At 34.0% G+C, this 20,537-nt stretch overlaps 2 protein-coding genes across 2 annotated transcripts; one reads left to right on the top strand and one right to left on the bottom strand.

Moving 5' to 3' along the window:
- Nucleotides 1–1,251: 1,251 nt before the first annotated feature.
- Nucleotides 1,252–6,247, bottom strand: LOC127712089 (putative methyltransferase DDB_G0268948). Its single transcript, XM_052218297.1, has 5 exons — nt 6,135–6,247; nt 3,761–4,317; nt 2,645–2,742; nt 2,028–2,159; nt 1,252–1,426 (listed from the first exon to the last, which is right to left on the bottom strand). The coding sequence occupies exons 2-5, from the start codon at nt 4,295–4,297 to the stop codon at nt 1,342–1,344; spliced, it is 852 nt and encodes a 283-aa protein (XP_052074257.1). The 5' UTR covers nt 4,298–4,317; nt 6,135–6,247; the 3' UTR covers nt 1,252–1,341.
- Nucleotides 6,245–13,822, top strand: LOC127712094 (DNA-directed RNA polymerase II subunit RPB11-like). The gene is made up of 4 exons (XM_052218303.1): nt 6,245–6,338; nt 10,751–10,840; nt 12,468–12,642; nt 13,519–13,822. The coding sequence occupies exons 1-4, from the start codon at nt 6,286–6,288 to the stop codon at nt 13,552–13,554; spliced, it is 354 nt and encodes a 117-aa protein (XP_052074263.1). The 5' UTR covers nt 6,245–6,285; the 3' UTR covers nt 13,555–13,822.
- Nucleotides 13,823–20,537: the final 6,715 nt, after the last annotated feature.

Raw genomic sequence — 20,537 nt, 5'->3', positions numbered from 1 at the left:
AAAGACAAACAGACAAATAATAGTACAGATGACACAACATAGAAAACTAAAGACTTGGCAACACGAACCCCACCAAAAACTGGGGTGGTCTCAGGTGCTCCGGAAAGGTAAGCAGATCCTGCTCCACATGCTCAACAAGGCAACTCCGTAATGGTAGTCCTCTGTAGAACTATGGAATACATGGATTACATAACACTTACTTTATTATGCACAGCCCTTGTGAGGCTGCATTGAGAATGCTAGTATGCCAATGAAGTGTGATGCTGATATTTGAAGAACAAACAACATATAATCCACAGAAAATGCTCAAGGAGGAGCTAATGAACAAATACAGGGTTTGTCACAACTAACAATTATACCAACTTGGCACACAGAAGATCACAAGGAGATATGATTCAACTTTATAAGATCTTTACTAATAAATATGATCAAATGTATCCAATTTCCTAAAATTTAGAGACGATTCAAATACAAGAGGCTATAAAGGCACATCAAATTGAATGACATGATGTCAGAAAATATTCTATTACTCAAAGAACTATTGAAATCAGGAACAACCTACCCTCCTCAGTGGTAACCGAACTAACTATCAGATCATTTGTAGGAAGTTTGGACAAATTATGGAAAAACCAAACACGAAAATAGTACTACAGCCAGACAATTATAATAAACACAACCGGACATGACCTAATTATAAATAGAGTTGACAGGGCTGCATGAACGGGCGATCTACAGTCAGAAGAGTATCTGTTAGTAAAATGACTGACACAGCTACATAAATCATACACAATACAATCATTATGGATACTACAATGGATGACATGGTATTTATAGAATAATACTCCATAGAGTAATAAATCACGTTTTCTGTATTTTTGATAATAATCAGGTCTGTAATAACGTTTTATTATGTATTATTTTCTAGTAGTGGAACTAGCCAGAATTTTTTCATTTGAATTCATGCACACATGCTTCCACTTTCTTGTATATCTAGCTATGAAATAATCATGGTTATTCAACTTGGATACATGTACTGATGATAATGTAAAAGAATAATACCGACAATAATGCGCATGACAAATTTCAACAGACCAACAGCCAAGCTCTTCGAGAACAGATCTGGTGCAATCAATGATTCTATCAAATACAAAGTTTACAGTTGCTCATTGAAAAAGTTGGTGCGTACATCGACTTTATGAACTTTTATAACTAACTATATAACACCATGAACACGTCCGATGATGATTATAGCACTGTATAAAATGGATTTATTTAAAATATATATTGATCATGTGTGTTGCTTAAACATGTTTAAATACGTGAGTAGGAAGTAATGTTTGACTACGCCATGGGCTTGGTTCCAAGTAACATAAAGATAGGCCATCTTATGGTCATTATTTCATCATTTGGATAAAGTTCTATCAGTCTGAAAGAAAAATAATAAACTTAATCTTAGATAAAAATAATTATTATTTTAATGATGTAGTTTGCTTTTTATGTAGTTGTAGAGATTACTAGGAAAGAAATCCCATAGAAAAAATCTTGGACAGAAAAATGCTACAAATAACCAGAAAATACAATTTTCAAAATGGACAGGGAACAATGTTATACAGTTTGATAAATAAATAAATAATTAGATTCAACTAAATAATGGGCGTAACCTGAACTATTATATTTTTATGTCTATTTTGTTGTGGGTGCTCGGATAAGACGTAAACGATTAGAATTTAGTCAAAATGCATTGTGGTACATGCTCGGTGTAAACACTTATCTTAATGCATTGTGTAGTAGTTCAGAGCATTTCAGAAGGAAATTGGATATCTAAACAAACTTGAATAAATAAAAATAACAGTGTGTGTAATGAAAATGATATTACATTGGCCTGCATGGACGTATTCGTGCTTTTATTGCATATTTATTTGTAAAAAGTACCATATAACCCAATTGTATGAGACAGGTATCTCAGTCTGAAATCGTCACTTATCACTTATATATATATATATCGTTTATTAGTTTGAATTACTTACTTGTCATGTAATGTCTGTAAATCTTTTGATTCGGGGTGTACTTTGAGGTATTTCTGCCATGCTGACCAGGAGGTAATATAACCGGTATACTGGTCTACTGACCAGTGTTTAACTATTTCTAGTTCATCTTTTCTGTTAAATACATGAATAATAACCTAGGATGTTATTATAATGAGCATCTGAATTCCATCAGAGACAAATAATACTTTTTTTTATGTCTCTGATTCCATAGAATTTAAAGATAGTTTTATGTGTTTTCTTGAAAACTATTTGAAAAAATCGATATCTTTAATTTGATCGATGCTGTTCGTGCTCAATCAATTATATTAGATGAGTCAATTCCAAAAGGTATGGGATCACTTTCTCATGTTTACATTTATTTCTATGTCTATTTGAAAGCTAAATGCGAATAAAATCAAGGAGAGGAACTGGTAAATGCATATACACCATTCAGTCGTGAATTTCGGGTATATATATATATATATATATATATATATATATATTGTGTTTCCTTAATCCTATAGCATGGTCGATGAACAGTGAAGTGAATCAATGATTTAAGGTTATATCTATAGGAAACGTAAGATTGAATAATTGAATACTTTACTGCTACAGACCTGGTCCAACCATCGTATGGAAGATGAAACATCTGATAGTGCTGTTCTACATACTTCCTTTCTTTGTCCCAATATCCTGACAGAGTTTGAGAGTAAAACTGAGAAAGAACATAGTTATTAAAGTTAAACATTTGTCATCAGCAACGTTTAGTAATCCAAACATTATATGTTTGGTTCAACGAAGTGAAGGGTGATCTACGCAGACTACCCGACTTTTATCCAAACAATTTAGCCACATCAAATTTAGGGACGACCATTGGATATTTTGGGGAGGAGGTTTTTCAAATGAATAACATGGCATTGCAACTGGAAAAAAGTAATATTTTAATAGTAGCTTGAAAATAAAAATCCTGACCCATTAAATGTTGGAAATAGTTGTAACTCTTCATATCCCCCTGAGACAAGGGAAATGAATGTTTTATTCCACTATATATGTACTTTTTTTTACATCCTGCAAGCAGAATATTCGAATGTATGCAGCATAAATGGTACAGCAATACTTGAATTAGGTTCTTATGTCTTTTTTTTCTGCCTGAACAAAGATTAAACAAGTCAAAAGGCTATGATTTCGTTGTGTAAAAATCTCTGTACAAAACGTATTATAAACCACGTGTATACAATGCGGTGTATACAATGCGCGAGGTAGAAACAGGTTCCCGTTTGAATGGTTTTACACTAGTAATTTTTTGGGGCCCTTAAATTTATAGCTTACTGTTCGGTGTGAGCCAAGGCTCCGTGTTGAAGACCGTACTGTGACCTATAATGGTTTACTTTTATAAATTTTGACTTGGATGGAGAGTTGTCTCATTGGCACTCATACCACATCTTCTTATATCTATTCAGAAGGGACATGGTACTTGGTTCAATGCCAAGTTAAAAAGTCTCTACCAATTAAATATTTATTTAGCTATCATTATTTTCATAGAGTGAATGATAATGTAATAGTATGGGTCAGTGTAGCGTTGTAACAAAGCATCATGTGAAATATATGTTTTGAAATTATTGGTAGCTAGATCATTAGATCGTGTAGATATAAAGTATTCCAGTGCTAGCGTGATAATATGTATCAACAAACTGCAAAAACGCTTATAAAATAAGTATAATACTTGAACTTACATGTGAGACAAGTTTGTGCGCTTCTTTTTTGTTTTCTACCGGTATCCCATAACCGTATACCGCTAAAACTCCTCCGGGTCCTAAAACTCGGTCAACTTCTTTATAAAATATTTCATGATTCATCCAGTGTATTGCTTGTGCTGTAGTTATCAAATTTACACTTCCAGACTCCAAAAATGACAAGTCTTCCGCTGGTCCGACTCTGAAATTTATGCCATGGTATTTAAGTTTCGCCTGTTCTATTTGTTTTCCACTCACATCTAAACCAATCACGTGACTAAAATATGTCTTTAAGGAATGAGTACTTTGTCCAGTCCCACAGCCAACGTCAATAGCCGTATTAAGATTGTTATAAGATAATTTACAGTATTCAACTATTGTCTGAACCACTGTATCCGGATAGTCTGGTCTGAATTGGGCATAGTACTTAGCATGGTCCGAACTTTCGAATAGTCTTATACTCATACTCCTAGTGACTAGTGTTATATACTTGGATTGTTTTGTCCTGAGCAATCTTCGACACAGTATATTGGTCATCACAGTAGCATGGTTTGTTTCTGTAAGTACATGTAAATAACCATGAAGTAAAAGCTTGATGTAGGCAAATTATTTTGTTAAAATTATCATATAACTCTTAATAAATTACTCACAATTTTAATTTTCCTGATAACCAAAAAGGAGGCTTTGGACTATGAAAATTTCAAGAAAATAGGAGTTATACGGACTTTCACATATTTGAGCTGATTTTTAGTATGTGAGTCTACTATGATGAGTTACAGATAGAATTTACGTTTGGTTCCGCTCCATTGATTTTTGCCGAAATTTCGGGCTTTGGACTTTGAAAATTTTGTGAAAATAACAGTTATACCGACTTTTTTCTAAACGCCTTTACATATTGAGCTGTTTTTTAGTATGTGAGTCTAATATACTGAGTTACAGATTGAGTTTACGTCTGGTTCTGCTCAAATGATGTGTGCCGAAATTACAGGCTTTGGACTTTGAAATTTCGTGAAAATAACAGTGATAGGGAATTTCATTCTCAAATTTCCATTGGCCTAAAAAGGGTTTCAAGTTTTTTTTTTGCGAGCGGGGCCATTCGTGTAGTTCCGACATATCTATAAATAGGAAGATGTGGTATGAGTGCCAATGAGACAACTATCCATCCAAGTCACAATGTGTGAAAAGTAAACAAATATAGGTCGAAGTACGGCCTTCAACACGGAGCCTTGGCTCACACCGAACAGCGGCCCAAAAAGACTAGTGTAAAACAATTCAAACAGGAAAACCAAAGGTCTAATCTATATAAAAAAAACGAGAACCACTTATGAACCACACCAACAAACGACAACCACTGAACAGCAGGCTCCTGGCTAGTTTATATAGTACTTCCATATCTTATGTAGACCAACTGACACTAAGCGTTATTATGAACAGTCTTCAAAAGCTTGTCTCAAATAATTACATATTTGTTTAGCATTTATTTTAGCCAAATTATTTAGATTAAGTAAATATATTACTGATTTGATATCATCATCTTTCACTCAAATTTTTGAAAATACTAAACATAATAGGATTAAAAGATCAAATGTTGGTTGTAAATAAAAAGCGTAGAAAGTTACTATAAACATTCTCCTGTTTTCTTAATTAATTTCAGTTGTTATTACAAATATTATTATTAATAATCTTTTTCAAAATTTATCTCATATCAATCCATCAGAGATCATCAGAAATCATCAGAGACAAGACAATCAAATATATATATCCTGGGACTATTATACTAACATTGTATAATAGTCCCAGAAATATATCTCTGATTCTGTTGAATACGATAACAAAATTGGTACATGACAATGCAGTTGTGAAGTTCTTATCTTGTAATAATTATGCTGATGGGGCACGCAGTGTTTTTTTAATATTGAATTTCGAAAATATGCGGAACTTGATAGCTTTTCGTGATCAAAAACGAAAAGAAAACCAGAGACATGTATACACATATATGAATATATATGTCTCTGAGAAAACTGAGCCACGGTTACCGTCAATAAGTTTTCCATAAAAATACAAGTGATTTAACTTGCTAGTTTGGTATGTTTAATTTTGATAATGTCAATAATAAAACTAAACGGTCAATTGGTATTCAATATAGCCGCCACATTTTTTGTAATACCACCTTATTCGAAAGGCAATATTCATATTTCCCACTTTTTTAACTAGTTTTAACATGACCTAGATTTTTCACCTCTGTCCAGAATTGCATATAATTTAAGTTTCCTCTAAATATTTAATTTCAATAATCAAAATAGTCTAGCAATTGCAAATAAACAATCGACTTTGGTGTTTTGTGTAAGAGAGAAACCAATAATGGATATTTTACCTTAATTGTCAAAAAACAGGTGTCCCTTCCATTTCGTTGGTTATCAGATATTATCTTATCATTTAGACTAATCGAAATGTGACATTTAAGTAAGTGCGGTACATTTTTAACAAATCATTTGATTTCCGGTTCGTCGAAAAACAGCACGAAAATGAATGCTCCTCCAACTTTCGAGTCCTTCCTTCTGTTTGACGGCGAAAAGAAGTAATAGTTTTAAGAAAAATGTTGCCTCTGCCCTCTTTACCCAAACGTCCATCTAAATAAGTTAATTGTATGTATGTACGGAAATTCCTCCGTTTATGCGAAGCACCCCTCGAGTCGCGAGCTGCGAAGGTACACTACAGTGCAAATTTTAATTTAATGGAGATATGTCACTATCCTATATACAACCAAAAACCACTGGCACTCCTCAATGCAACACCAAGGGAGAGTTAGGACATTGGGAAGTCTGTTATGGTAGCCGCAGTACTCTTGAGAGAACCACTCTTCTCATCGGTGGAAACAGACAAACTAGAGAAATATCTGTAGTCTATGATATAAGAATGCAGGTCAACTCTGCCCGGAAGACAACTTAGACTGACTTATAAGCAGACAAAGTCCCCTATAACAGTAGAAAAAAAAAAAAAAAAAATTTCCAATGTACAAATGAACTCAAAATCATTAACTTTTTTTTCTAACTTTTTTATTTTCCCGCATTTACGTAGAAATCTCTTTCTTTCTTCCGGTCTCATTTGCCGTGAGACTTTGGGTATAATATATTTTTCAGTCAAATATATAGGAATTAGCACAATAACAAAATTAGTTTCATTTTAATTATTCCGTGATATGAAAAAAAAAACGTAACCTGATGATAGCGTCTCTTTGTTTACATTGAAAACAACGTAATGACTAAAATGACGTCACATCTAAAATCCTTAACAACAGAACCAACATTGGTAACGTAACGGTATTTTCGTTTCTTTTTGAACATTAGAATTGAAAAAAAAGTAATTGATTCGGACTTCGTCCCCTTTCACAGGTAACGCCTGCCTCATATTATATCAACTCGGACTGTCTATACAATTCTTTAAACAATCTTAATTTATCCTTTAATTAAGTCTCCCAAACGAAGTTTGGGAAGACTTATTGTTTTTGCTCAGTTCTTATTATTATTATTATTCTTCTTCTTCTTCTTCTTCTTCTTCTTCTTCTTCTTCTTCTTCTTCCGCCGCTTTTAAATTTGAACTTGTCCGCACCCGTTCTCCAAAACCGCTTGTCGGATTAACTTAGGGTTTCACAATATGTTAGACTAACATGTCTAGTGGTGCAATCAGGGTTTTGTTTTTGCAATGGGGTTTATAAAGGGGTACTTTGAGGGGCAAAAAGAAAAGAGGGTTTTACTATAGAACCCTATGGGATTTTATTTTTTAAAATTTTCAAATGATTATAAATTGAAAACCGTTTGTGATAAACACAAACTTTTTAATTGAAAATGTTCTAAATGATAAAGCCCATTAAATGAAATACAGGGTTAGTCCCCAGGGGTCACCCCCACCCCCTGCCATTTAAGAAAGTTCTAATACCTTGTAAGTGGTCAAGATCCCCACCCCTAAACCATATATATTCTGGTTTGTCATGCTAAGATGGTTTGAATGATATACAGGGTTAGTCCCCAGGGGTCATCCCCACCCCCTGTCATTTGAGAAAGTTCAAATATCTTGTAAATGGTCGAGATCCCCACCCCTAAACCATATATATTCTGGTTTGTCATGATAAAGCACATCAAATGTAATACAGGGTTAGTCCCCAGGGGTCACCCCCACCCCCTGCCATTTAAGAAAGTTCTAATATCTTCTAAGTTGTCAAGATCCCCACCCCTAAACCATATATATTCTGGTTTGTCATGCTAAGATGGTTTGAATGATATACAGGGTTAGTCCCCAGGGGTCATCCCGATCCCCTGCCATTTGAGAAAGTTCTAATATCTTGTAAATGGTCGAGATCCCCACCCCTAAACCATATATATTCTGGTTTGTCATGATAAAGCACATCAAATGAAATACAGGGTTAGTCCCCAGGGGTTACCCCCACCCCCTGCCATTTAAGAAAGTTCTAATATCTTGAAAGTGGTCAAGATCCCCACCCCTAAACCATATATATTCTGGTTTGTCATGCTAAGATGGTTTGAATGATATACAGGGTTAGTCCCCAGGGGTCATCCTGACCCCCTGCCATTTAAGAAAGTTCTAATATCTTGTAAATGGTCGAGATCCCCACCCCTAAACCATATATATTCTGGTTTGTCATGATAAAGCACATCAAATGATATACAGGGTTAGTCCCCAGGGGTCATCCTGACCCCCTGCCATTTAAGAAAGTTCTAATATCTTCTAAGTGGTCAAGATCCCCACCCCTAAACCATATATATTCTGGTTTGTCATGCTGAGATGGTTTGAATGATATACAGGGTAAGTCCCCAGGGGTCATCCCGACCCCCTGCCATTTGAAAAAGTTCTAATATCTTGTAAATGGTCGAGATCCCCACCCCTAAACCATATATATTCTGGTTTGTCATGATAAAGCACATCAAATGTTATACAGGGTTAGTCCCCAGCAGTCACCCCCACCCCTTGCCATTTGAGAAAGTTCTAATATCTTGTAAATGGTCGAGATCCCCACCCCTAAACCATATATATTCTGGTTTGTCATGATAAAGCACATCAAATGAAATACAGGGTAAGTCCCCAGGGGTCACCCCCACCCCCTGCCATTTAAGAAAGTTCTAATATCTTCTAAGTGGTCAAGATCCCCACCCCTAAACCATATATATTCTGGTTTGTCATGCGAAGATGGTTTGAATGATAGACAGGGTTAGTCCCCAGGGGTCATCCCGACCCCCTGCCATTTGAGAAAGTTCTAATATCTTGTAAATGGTTGAGATCCCCACCCCTAAACCATATATATTCCTATTTGTCATGTCCCGAACATTTGAATGACGTATACGGTCAGTCCCCAGGGGTTCCCCCCACCCCCAATGTTCTAATATCTTGTAAATGGTTGAAATCGCCACCCCTAAACCATATATATTCCTGTTCGTCATGTAATGAACATTTGAATGACGTATAGGGTCAGTCCCCAGGGGTTCCTCCCCACCCCCAATATTCTAGTATCTTGTAAATGGTTGAGATCCCCACCCCTAAACCATATATATTCTGGTTTGTCATGCCAAGATGATTTGAATGATATACAAGGTTAGTCCCCAGGCATCACTAATGCATATAACTTTACTGGACCAAACCAATTTTCACTGGACGTTGCCCAATGTCAGGCGACCCTGGGAATTACGAATTATGGGAGCTTCGTTTGGGAGACTTCGTAACAGCATCCTGTTACAATCATTTCTTGTTGAATTTGTAATTTATTATATTTGTTTCTTAAAATCCCATTAAATTTAAATTAACAATAAATATAAATTTAAGTATTCTAATAAATGGTCCAATTGCATGTGTACACGACAAGCTCATTTATACATGTCATTGAGAAATTAATCATAAAGACTGACTTACTCAAAAGGTATGAACATGATGCATGTCAATACAAATTGTCCCAAGTCTGAAAGTTGTGATCTTGAATTGTCTATAAAGGCATCTCTTCATAGACGGTCTGAATTGTCTTTTTCATTATTTATAGTCAAAACTCCCCTTTATTCTTTGCATTATAGACGTCCTGACTTCTCTTGAAAAACAGTTTTTTTCTTCAAAGACATTCAATAAATTCCAAACATGCCAAATGGAACAAATTTATTGCTATAATCCTGAGAAATAATTTTTTTCGGTTCTCAAAATTGGTAGTACAGTAAGTCAGTTGGTGGTGCTCCGACTTTTGAATATAATTTTTTATACACATACAAGTGTTTGGACCAAACTCAGATCTGTTTGTGATATAAAGCACTTATGGGATGCATAACTCCTTGATCTTGGTCACAGAACAATTGAACATGTGGAGATAGAGGTCACACTGTGTACATGTACTTCCGTTTGATAAAATAAAAATTCTTGGTTACAAATTTCTTAAAAAGAGTTTCTTTAAAATGGACAAATGAAAACGTTTGTGAGATCCTTTCAGAATCTTTGGAGCTGATTGAAACTGAGAACAATGCGCTTGATACCAGTTTGATTTTGGTAGCATTTTTGGTTTTTCTAGACAAAAATGTTAATGAGGGGAAGTGGTTCTTACAGAGTATTGTAACATATTAAAAACAGTAATTGTTTTAATTCACAATTAAAATAAGTTCTAAAAGTATCCATGAGATGAAATTTAGACATTATTATATACCAATAACTTTGTTAAACCTTCATGGAATTTTATGAGACTTAGAAGCATCTTCAAGATCAAGAAATAACATAGGAAAACAAAAATTGTATTAATTTCTGAGTATTTTACTGATCAATTGACCTAGTTTTGGCAGTCAACAGGACTCTTTTACACTAAATGCAGTAATACATTGTAGTAGGTGAGACAGAGGGTTCTGCAGAACCATTGAGGAATTTGATTGATTTGTAAAGTTTTTTTAACTAGTATGATGTGTTAGATAGATTCAGTTGTTTTTACATGTACTTTAATTTATTTTATTTCAGAATCACCATTGAAAAAGACACTAAAGTGCCAAATGCTGCAATATTTACTGTTAATAAAGAAGATCACACACTAGGAAACATGATTTGTTCGTAAGTTTTAAAACAAATTAATAACTAATACATTCATTTTCAGTTCTTTAGGCTTAAAGGACTATAGCAAGCTATTGTCATCACTTGAAATTGGTTGTAAGGCACATTTTCATCATCTATGTAATTGCAAAGCTAATTTGTTCATTTTTAATATAATTTACTCTGAAACTTCCATTTGTCTTTAAAATTCATTGGAATGATAATTGAAAGACCTTTTACAAAAATTCCTCATTTCATGCTAATCTGCTAATGAGCAACATACATGATAGCAATTGTTCCACAAAGGTTCAAATTGAATTCCATGTGAAACAATTTTCAGCATCACTAAATTACAACCTATCAAGTACAATGAAGTATGATGTATTGATATTGAAAAATTATTATTCCATTTAAGTAGCTGAACAAGCATAAAAAGGTGGTAGTTAGGAGCAAAAAGGACCGAAAACAATTTTTGTCTGGCCTGTGACGAAAGGCGCTGAAGACGAGACAGAGGTATTGCTTGTCCGGCGACATCGGCATCAACAATTGTTAAGTTTTCTGCTTAATTTAGTCATTGTTAGTTTGATAAGAACTACTTGTGATAGATCTATGATATTTTGTATGAAGTTGCATTACTATCAGTACATATCAGTTGGACAACTATTTTGAGGCCCTGTCCCAAGGTCATAGTCCAGTGACTTTGAATTAATAAGCAGTTTTCAATGTTAAGTTCTCTGCTTAAGTTAGTTTGATAGGAACCACTTGTGATATATCAATGATATTTTCTATAAAGTTGCTTTACTATCAGTTCATATCAGTTTGACGACTATTTCGAGGCCCTGCCCCCTAGGTCATGGTCCAGCAACTTTAAATTAATTAGAAATTTTCAATGGTAAGTTTTCTTCTTAAGTTAGTTTGATAGGAATTACTTACAATAGACAACAATATTTTCTATAAAGTAACATTACTGTCTGTAAATCTCAGGTTGGTGACCATTTCAAGGCCCTGCCCACTAGTTCATGGTCCAGCAAATTTGAATTAATTAGCAATGTTGTCCATCAGATTGTCTTTTTCTTCAACAGTTTATATTTTTAGATTCTGTAAGTAATGGTCATATAGCTGACAAATTAGCCTTTTTTCTGTTGAATGTGCCAATTTTTTTTACATTGTGTATAGAAACAGGTGAGTGATACATGCTCTTTGCAGTCTCTGGTTTTTATTTGGGTCGTTTAAAACAACTTTAAAATTAGTGACTTGCGTAAAAACTTTGCAGTGACAAAAAAAAGTTCCTGAATTTCTGTGGTGTCAAAGGGTGTGTAGATAATGTATCAATACAGATTATATATACATGGCTTTTACACTTTTATGTAAAGAAATGATAACAAAGACTACATTTGGACTTGTAATTCTATAAGCTTTTAATGAAGCCTGTGTATTTGTAAAAACAATCAACATTTAACTTTTTCTCACATTTTTTAAAGTAAACCTCTTTGATGGAAAATGATAGACCTTTAAAATTTATTTACATTATTCCTTAGAACGGTTTGAATAGCAATGGTTATGATGCAGACAGCTCTATTTGTTATCAACTAAGTATGAATAAAACCTATTAAACATTTAAAAAAAGTAAATGTTCCTTTTATTACAGACAGTTATGGAAAGACCCTCAGGTGTTGTTTGCTGGATATAAAAACCCTCATCCATTGGAACACAAATTTGTGTTAAGAGTACAGACAACCTCAGACTACAGTCCTCAGGATGCATTGACAAATGCCATTACTGATCTCATTAGTGAGTTTTCACTACTGGAAGAAAGATTTAAGGTAAATGTTGGAAGTTAAATACTTTTTCTCATCTGTTTGATTATTGTATATGGAAACAGTTACAACCAATCAGAAACAACTGTCAGCAGAGTCTTTTTTGGCTACTGTGGATTCATTCATTTTCATGGATTGAGATAAAGAAAAAATATTTTGGATATTAAAATTCTTGGTTTTGCCTAAGTTTGCATATACCATGTATACATGTACATAGTTTCTTTTGTTACCTATTCTGACTTCGGACTCGGACTTCTTTTGAACTGAGTTTTACTGTGCGTATTGCTATGTGTTTTTTTATTCTACATTGGCTAGAGGTATAGGGGGAGGGTTGAGATCTTTCAAAACATGTTTGACCCCGCCGCATTTTTGCGCCTGTCCCAAGTCAGGAGCCTCTGGCCTTTGTTAGTCTTGTATGTTTTTTTAATTTTAGTTCATTTATATGTTTTGTAGTTTAGTATGACGTCCATTTTCACTGAAGTAGTACACAATTTTATTTAGGGGCCAGATGAGGACCACTTCCGGGTTCGTGATTTTCTCGCTGCGTTGAAGACCCATTGGTGGCCTTCGGCTGTTGTCTGCTCATTGGTCGGGTTGTTGTCTCTTTGACATATTCCCCATTTCCATTCTCAATTTTTCTTCTATAAAAAAAATGTACTTTGTTGAACATTTAAATTTGTGGTTTGCCCTTGACATGTATTCTTATCATTTTTGTTATCCAAATCACATCTAAGTGGTATATTTGACAGTGTCTTTTTTCTACTATGAATAATTCAGCAGGTTAACTTTCTTGTGTTGTATATTGCTGTATAGATTCTGTAATTATTGTCTTATGATGATCTATATGTATTCGAAACTATTCAATCTATCTGTGTCTTTCAGGATGCAGTAAGAGAACGACAGGATGGTGACATATGAAACCAGACTTCAGAACATTATTGTGAAACGTACAAACAATTGTATTTCAACAGAATTATTTATTTTGTTGAAAATAATAAGTTTAGCTGGTCTAAACGTGAAGGAAAAGTGAATATTCATTCCAAAAATGGACACCTGATCATGAGAATCTGTGAACAGCAGGAGCAATAACATTTCATTGTCTTTTTTATCATTTCATTTCAACATGTTAATAACCATGATCATTTATTTAATGGATAAATCCATGATTAAAAGATATGTAAACGTTTGTTCACTCATTTTGTATCAAAGTTATATACGGCAGACAAAACTAGTCTGACAATGCTCTGAAAAGTGGAGAAAATATGAAGACTTGGTCCCCTGTAAAAAAAACTCATTAAAGAAACATATACCAGGCTTATGATTTTGTATGCCAGACACCTGTTTCGTCGAAAAAAAAGACTCATCAATGACACTCCAATCGAAATAAAAGATCAAATAAAGAACAAAGTAAGCATTTGTCATAAACTTGAAAAAAAATTTCATGATTATTTTAAAAAGATAAGCAATTTAATACAAATCTGTCAAATATCCTGTCATGTTTTTATGCCCCTGCAACTAAAAGTTGTTATGCATATTGTTTTACCCCTGTCCGTCCCTCCATCCTTCTGTTTGTCCATCCATCTTTCTGTCCGTCCGACCTATTATAGGTACATATCTACAACTCCTCCTACAGTTTGAATGTTAGGAAGTTTTCACTTTGCTGGCTGCTTGTACATATGTAACACTCAGAAACGTGTCCTTCCCCCCAAACGTGTCCGATTCCCCCAAACGTGTCCACATGACGTCACTGAACTGCAAAACATGTCCTAATGTAAAAGGGCGCCAAAGCGTGTCATTTGTATAAACACCCAAACGTGCCCAATTCCCCAAACGTGTCCAATCCCCCAAACGTGTCCATATCAAGCTTAATTTTTTTCCTTTACTGGAACTATCATTCGTGTCCATATTATAAATTTGGTTATTGCTTTTTCATTAACGTATACTCATTTTACTATTTCATTAAAAAAATAGAAATAAATTACTTTAGGTCTTTTTTTAACCGGCAGTATAATCTGGGTAAAAGTGCCAATATGTTCGGCTATGTTGGATGTAAATGTAAGCAGCCATGCTCAGTTAATTTGTAGATATTAAATCAAATATCTCGTGTAGGGAGAATGTCACTCTCTCTGCGCATTAAAACCTGTGTAGCAATTCACTCTTTCATGGTGCCATCAGTTGTATTTTGGAAGGCAACATTCTTTTTTTTTCAATTTCCGCAACTTTTATTTAAAACGGCCTCTTACATAACGGAGATTGAAGTAGTTTCTTACTGAAGTCATAAAAAAATTGGTTGTTACTGGCTCTTAAATTTTTAGATTAAAACCCCAACTAGTGTTAATTAATCCCGAATAACCGTAAAAATTTAGGCCTAATCCTAAATTCCCGGTATGATAATAAAACCTATGTACAGTATTTATTGTTAACATGATGTCGTTCAAATAATGCATGAAATATTTGGCACTGGACGTTATGTCTCTTGTTTGTGTGTCTTTAGTGATGCTCGAAACCTAAAATTTATTAAAAAACCTGATAAACAGTAAACTTTTGATTTGAAGAGTTTTTAAAATACCAGAACTGTTGAAAAAAGGGAAGTCAATTCTGCGGAAAGCCCGCCGTGCAATATTCGGTTTAATATAAAAGGCATCATCAGAATTTATTAGTACAAAATAATTCACTTGGTAAACGATTAATTCAACTGTACTAAAATTATTTGTATGTTCGCTCTAAATCAGAATGCAATACTTGCAACTTGCATTTCAGTCAAAAGTTAATTCATACGTTACAGATTAAATTTGCAATTATGATAATCATTTACAACCGGCATTGAACAAACTAATGATAATAAATGACCACTTCATCAACTGTGTCCCTCATCATAGAATTGCCGTAAACGTTATTGATGTCATTTGTATATGTATTAGCACTAAAAGACGTGAGACGTTCTGGCGTTTAACAGTGGACACGTTTTGGCGAAAAACAATTATCGGACACGTTTGGGGGTTATGAAATCGGACACGTTTGGGCAATATTGAATATAACGGACACGTTTGGGGAGAATGGACACGTTTGGGGGAATCGGACACGTTTGGGGGGATGGACACGTTTGGGAGTGTTACACATATATTAAAGGTGTGCATGTGGTCAAGGTTTTGATTTTTATTGATATTTTGCTCTTTTGAGAGATAATTGAACTTTGTCATTTTTGGAGTACCAGGTATATACTTGCATAAAAGGTGCATAGGTATTCCAGATAACTCCTCCTACAGTTTGAATGCTAGGAAGTTTTTACTATGCTGGCTGTTTGTACATATATTGAAGGTGTGCATGTAGTCAGGGTTTTGATTTTTATTAATATTTTGCTCTTTTGAGAGATAATTGAACTTTGTCATTTTTGGAGTACCAGGTATATATTTGCATAAGAGGTGCATAACGTTTCCGGATAACTCCTCCTACAGTGAACTATAGACCTATGTGCTCCTATGCTCATCTTTGTGTATTATAAAATAACACTTTGCATCTGCTGTGGCATCATTTGTGTCTCCCAGACACAATAATATCTCAAAGAAAGTCCTTCAATGACTTTGTTATAATACAGTTACTTCAGAGTGAAGTGCGGGGGCATCACTTAGTCTAGTTAAAGTTTCCCTTCTACAGCACCCAATATTCCACTGAAAGAGAATCCACTTTCCTCCTCATAGTCAGAGTGTGATGAGCAATGTCGACACTTACATATATTCCATAAGAAAAATGAAGGTCAATATTCTGTTTCCAGTGTAAAGCATATTGAGTCAATTATATAAGTATTGATGTTTAATATGGTAAAATATGCTCTATATCCTTTGTTTTTCTCTAGTTAGCAAACAGTTTATTTCTAATACGTTATACTTGTTTAACCCAACCCCATTTTGTGGCTGTACCAAGTATGCCTATCTTGACCATGTTTTGTTCACTGTTGTTTTAAATTTGTTTGCAAATCTAATTTCTCAGAGGTCTTGGTGGTTGGTATGGACTTTTTTAATTATTTATATTCAGTTGTTGAATGGTTGCCATGACTACCAACCAATTTCTTTTTACGGAATACATCATCAGGATTTTGTTGACAACATGATTGTTTATCACATACTATAATAGCATCATTTTGTGTTGGTCTATATATCTGTCTTGTTGCTTTTGATTGTTTATCCAGCCGAGCTTGGTCTATGTTGTCACATCAATCTTAAGATGATGCAGAATTCTGAATTTAAGGCATGTCATGAAACCATAGATCACCGTTTTAATCACCTGCAACCATTGTTTTTACATGTAATTTGGTCTTAAATTAAGGAATAGATTTTAATGTTTGAATACACACTGGAATATAATTCCATCCTAAATCAAAATTTATAAAATATCATTTATGAGTTATTGTGAATGGGTGAGATTTCAAAAGTAAGCAGTTGATAAGGATTATTAGAGTACTTTATTAGTATGGTATGCTTATTGAAGTAATTGCATAAAATTTGGAGGGACTTTGATGGGTGAGTGATCGAAGTAGTTCATCTTCTGTATCACAAGCCTGTCAATACTGAAGTTTGAGTTCAAACCCTGAAAGTGGCAGGAACCTTCAATTCAAATTTTAATTGACTAGGATTCCCGTTATCCTGATGAAGGTCAGTGGTTCTCTCCAGGCATTACGGCTTCCTCCACCAATTAAATGACTGCCACGAAATAGCCAATAGTTCTGAAAGTGGCATTAAACACCAAAAATCAATTAATCAATTACAATATTTGGTTCAATCTGTGTATTGATCTCAAAGTGGATCCCCTCCATAGTTCCAAATCTTGTCTAAGGCGTTTTGTGACCTCACCAAACAGGATATAGCTGTGTTAGCCACTTTATCTATACACAATGAATTTAACTTCCAAATACTTTTCTTGTATAAGAACGAACTTTTTATCACACAAGTTATAGCACAACTTGATACACAGTTTTTGACCTCATCAGTAAATTGGACAGTTAATATTTATATATGTATATAACTATATATATATAAAATATATAATTACTCTAAATATCACCACAATAATGTTAAATCTTCAAATTTGCGGCAGCAAATTTTTGTTCTTCCCACGCCAGATTTAACATTGTTGTGCTGATATTTAGAGTAATGAATATAATATGTGTTTTCAGCCCGCGTATCACCTTCACTGGTGATCCAATGGATGGATCTGTCGTAGAGTTGTCACTTGTTTAGGCGTACTTATAACATATATATATATATATATGTTTGGTAATAAATTAATAATAAGATCTATTTTGTTACATCTTGTGATCCGTTTATTTGGCAATCGCCAATGGCAGTCAGCAGGGTTTAAGAACATCAGTTGTTCGACATGCTAGTCAAATGCGTTTTGTTAAAATATACTTTTTCACTCATTTGGTCTTGTGGAAAATGGTGTATATGCTGTATTTAGACCCCTCTACCAAGAAATTTGTTTTGCAATAGTTATAAATCGATTAAGCGAATACAAATCCGGGTCACAAACCAAAACCGAGGGAAACACATCAAACGATGTTTCTCAAAATTTGTGATTTTTTAACTAACAGTAAGTTTATAACAATTTTGTTTATCTTGACATATCGTAACATATAGAAGTGCTGACGGATAGACAGACAAGAGTGATTACTGTGGGCGCCGAATATATAGTTGGCGGGGCCCTAATTATTTACATATAACATACATTTCTATTCTTGACCACACTAATATGTTAGATGATTAATATATATATATATATATATGATAGAGACATGATAGATTTAATTATTTTCCTTTAATATTTGTATCTTTGCAAGCCATTCAGACCTCATTTAACTATTTTTTAAGTTATGAGTAAAAAATGTATGATTAAGGATTAATAAGATAAATAAAATCTCTGTAAAAGATGTACATGCATGTTTATAGGATCTATTTTACTTGTAAAATCATTGCCATAATCTTCTGATATTAATTAGTTTAAACATATTTTATTGTTAAGAAACTAAACAAATGGATGAGACACAAGTTTTACAACTTAATAATGTCTTCTCCAGGACTTCTGATATTAGTCAATTATTTAGGTAAATTTATATGACAATTATCAGTAATTTGCTTGACACATTAAACACAATTGCACAACTCTAACCTTGCATTTTCTGCAATACAATTTATTTGTTTATTCCCCTTTAGATTGCCTGGTAATGTAAACGGTATGAGTTATTTGCACTTTTTTAATTGAATAGAGGAAATGTAGTTTTCCTTGAATGAAGAGTGAACGCACATTTAAACTAGATATGGACGATGCCCCCCTCAGCTCTGCCATATGCATGAGTATAGTTCCACATACTTCAGATTTTACAAACAGTGATGTTGAAGTACAACTTGAAATTGTTGCGCTGTCTGAAGACACATATGATGCCCCCGCCTGACCATAAGAAATTATAAATTTAACACTGAAGGCAGGGTAGGCAACTTTCAGTCGTCAGAGTTCAACTTTCCAGTTTTAGTAGTCACCAAGTTCAACTTCCCGGTATTGATTAAATATTTGTCAATACTAAAAAATCTTAAATGTTGCAAAACACCTGTCCTACCTCCATGGCAAATATGTTGTTATCTCCGCAGATAAAGTCCCAAACAACATCGTTTTTGTGAGTACATCTCATTACATAAACTGCTTGATAAATGAATCAGGTATTCACTTGGACACTCAACATATACCCCCACGACACTTACCAAGGAGGAAATCCTGGATAATCATAGGTCTGTTCTATGTTCCTTTGGAATTTCAACCAAAGATGAAGAACTGGATCTTCCTTCACTGTATTGGACACCTAAACTATATGAATATGACAGTTGTTTTCCATTCGTTTGATGTGTTTGAACTTTTGATTTTGCCATTTGATAAGGGACTTTCCTTTTTGAATTTTCCTTGGAGTTCGGTATTTTTGTTGTTTTACTTTCTACATAAGTGTCCTTACAAACAACGTTATATTGCTGGGTCTTCCAAGTGCACCACGAAACCTCTTTCTAAATTATTAACATCAATGCTATCAGCAACCAAAGCTGGGCTTCAAAGTTATTGTGAAACTAGCTATTCTAGAGGTGGTGTGAATCAGATGTGGATACTGAAAAAATCTAAATATCTTTTAGAGTACATACAATTTAAGACGCTTTCATCTTGCAATATTATTAAAACATCTGACTTTTCTACACTTTACACAAGTATTCCCCATTCCAAACTAAAAGACATTGAAACAGTTGGTCATGCTTTGTTTCATAAAAAACGAATGTCTTACGTAGATAAAATAGAATAAATCGATGAATTATAGAGCCTGCATATGGGGAATTCTTTTATTGCATAAGGGACACACAACTGTAGTAGTACCAACCATGTTTTCAATTATATAGCAAGTGAGTAGGAAATGAAGTCCGACTACCGGTTTTGTAAATATCTACACCCCCCTCTCCTTTCTGACTTTTAATACAACAACGAAATGCCTGGCATTTTGAGAATATTTGAAAAAAAATCAAAATTCTGTGGACATGTACACCTCTATTATGTGTAAAAGCAACCTACAAAATATTAAATTTGTAGCTCAAAAACTGTAGGAGGAGATAGCCGGACAAACCATGATCTCTTTGTTAAGCTAGTAATAATAAATGACTAAGTCCAAATACCTGTCATTTTGAGAATATTTAAAAAAAGAATAAAAATCTTGCGGACATGCACACTTTCATTATGTGTAAAAACAACCTACAAAATATTAAAGCTGTAGCTCAAAAACTGAAGGATGAGATAATCGGACAAACCATGATCTCCTTATGCAGCTAGTACCAAAAAAAGTCAAAATACATAGCATTTGGGGAATATTTAAAAAAAAAATC

The sequence above is a fragment of the Mytilus californianus genome, unplaced genomic scaffold, assembly GCF_021869535.1.
Source record: "Mytilus californianus isolate M0D057914Y unplaced genomic scaffold, xbMytCali1.0.p SCAF_8, whole genome shotgun sequence".
NCBI lineage: Eukaryota > Metazoa > Mollusca > Bivalvia > Mytilida > Mytilidae > Mytilus > Mytilus californianus.
The sequence above is the reverse complement of the archived record's forward strand: the minus strand, read 5'-3'. Positions and strand labels throughout refer to the sequence as shown.

Bases quoted from the DNA above. Each gene is read 5' to 3' on its own strand.
- LOC127712089 (XM_052218297.1), bottom strand. From the start codon at position 4,297: ATGACCAATATACTGTGTCGAAGATTGCTCAGGACAAAACAATCCAAG. The intron at 2,743-3,760 runs GTAAGTTCAAGT...GTTCTTTCTCAG, and splicing joins CGCACAAACTTGTCTCACAT to TTTTACTCTCAAACTCTGTC. The intron at 1,427-2,027 runs GTAAGTAATTCA...TTTTTCTTTCAG, and splicing joins TTACAGACATTACATGACAA to ACTGATAGAACTTTATCCAA.
- LOC127712094 (XM_052218303.1), top strand. From the start codon at position 6,286: ATGAATGCTCCTCCAACTTTCGAGTCCTTCCTTCTGTTTGACGGCGAA. The intron at 10,841-12,467 runs GTAAGTTTTAAA...CTTTTATTACAG, and splicing joins CTAGGAAACATGATTTGTTC to ACAGTTATGGAAAGACCCTC. The intron at 12,643-13,518 runs GTAAATGTTGGA...TGTGTCTTTCAG, and splicing joins TACTGGAAGAAAGATTTAAG to GATGCAGTAAGAGAACGACA.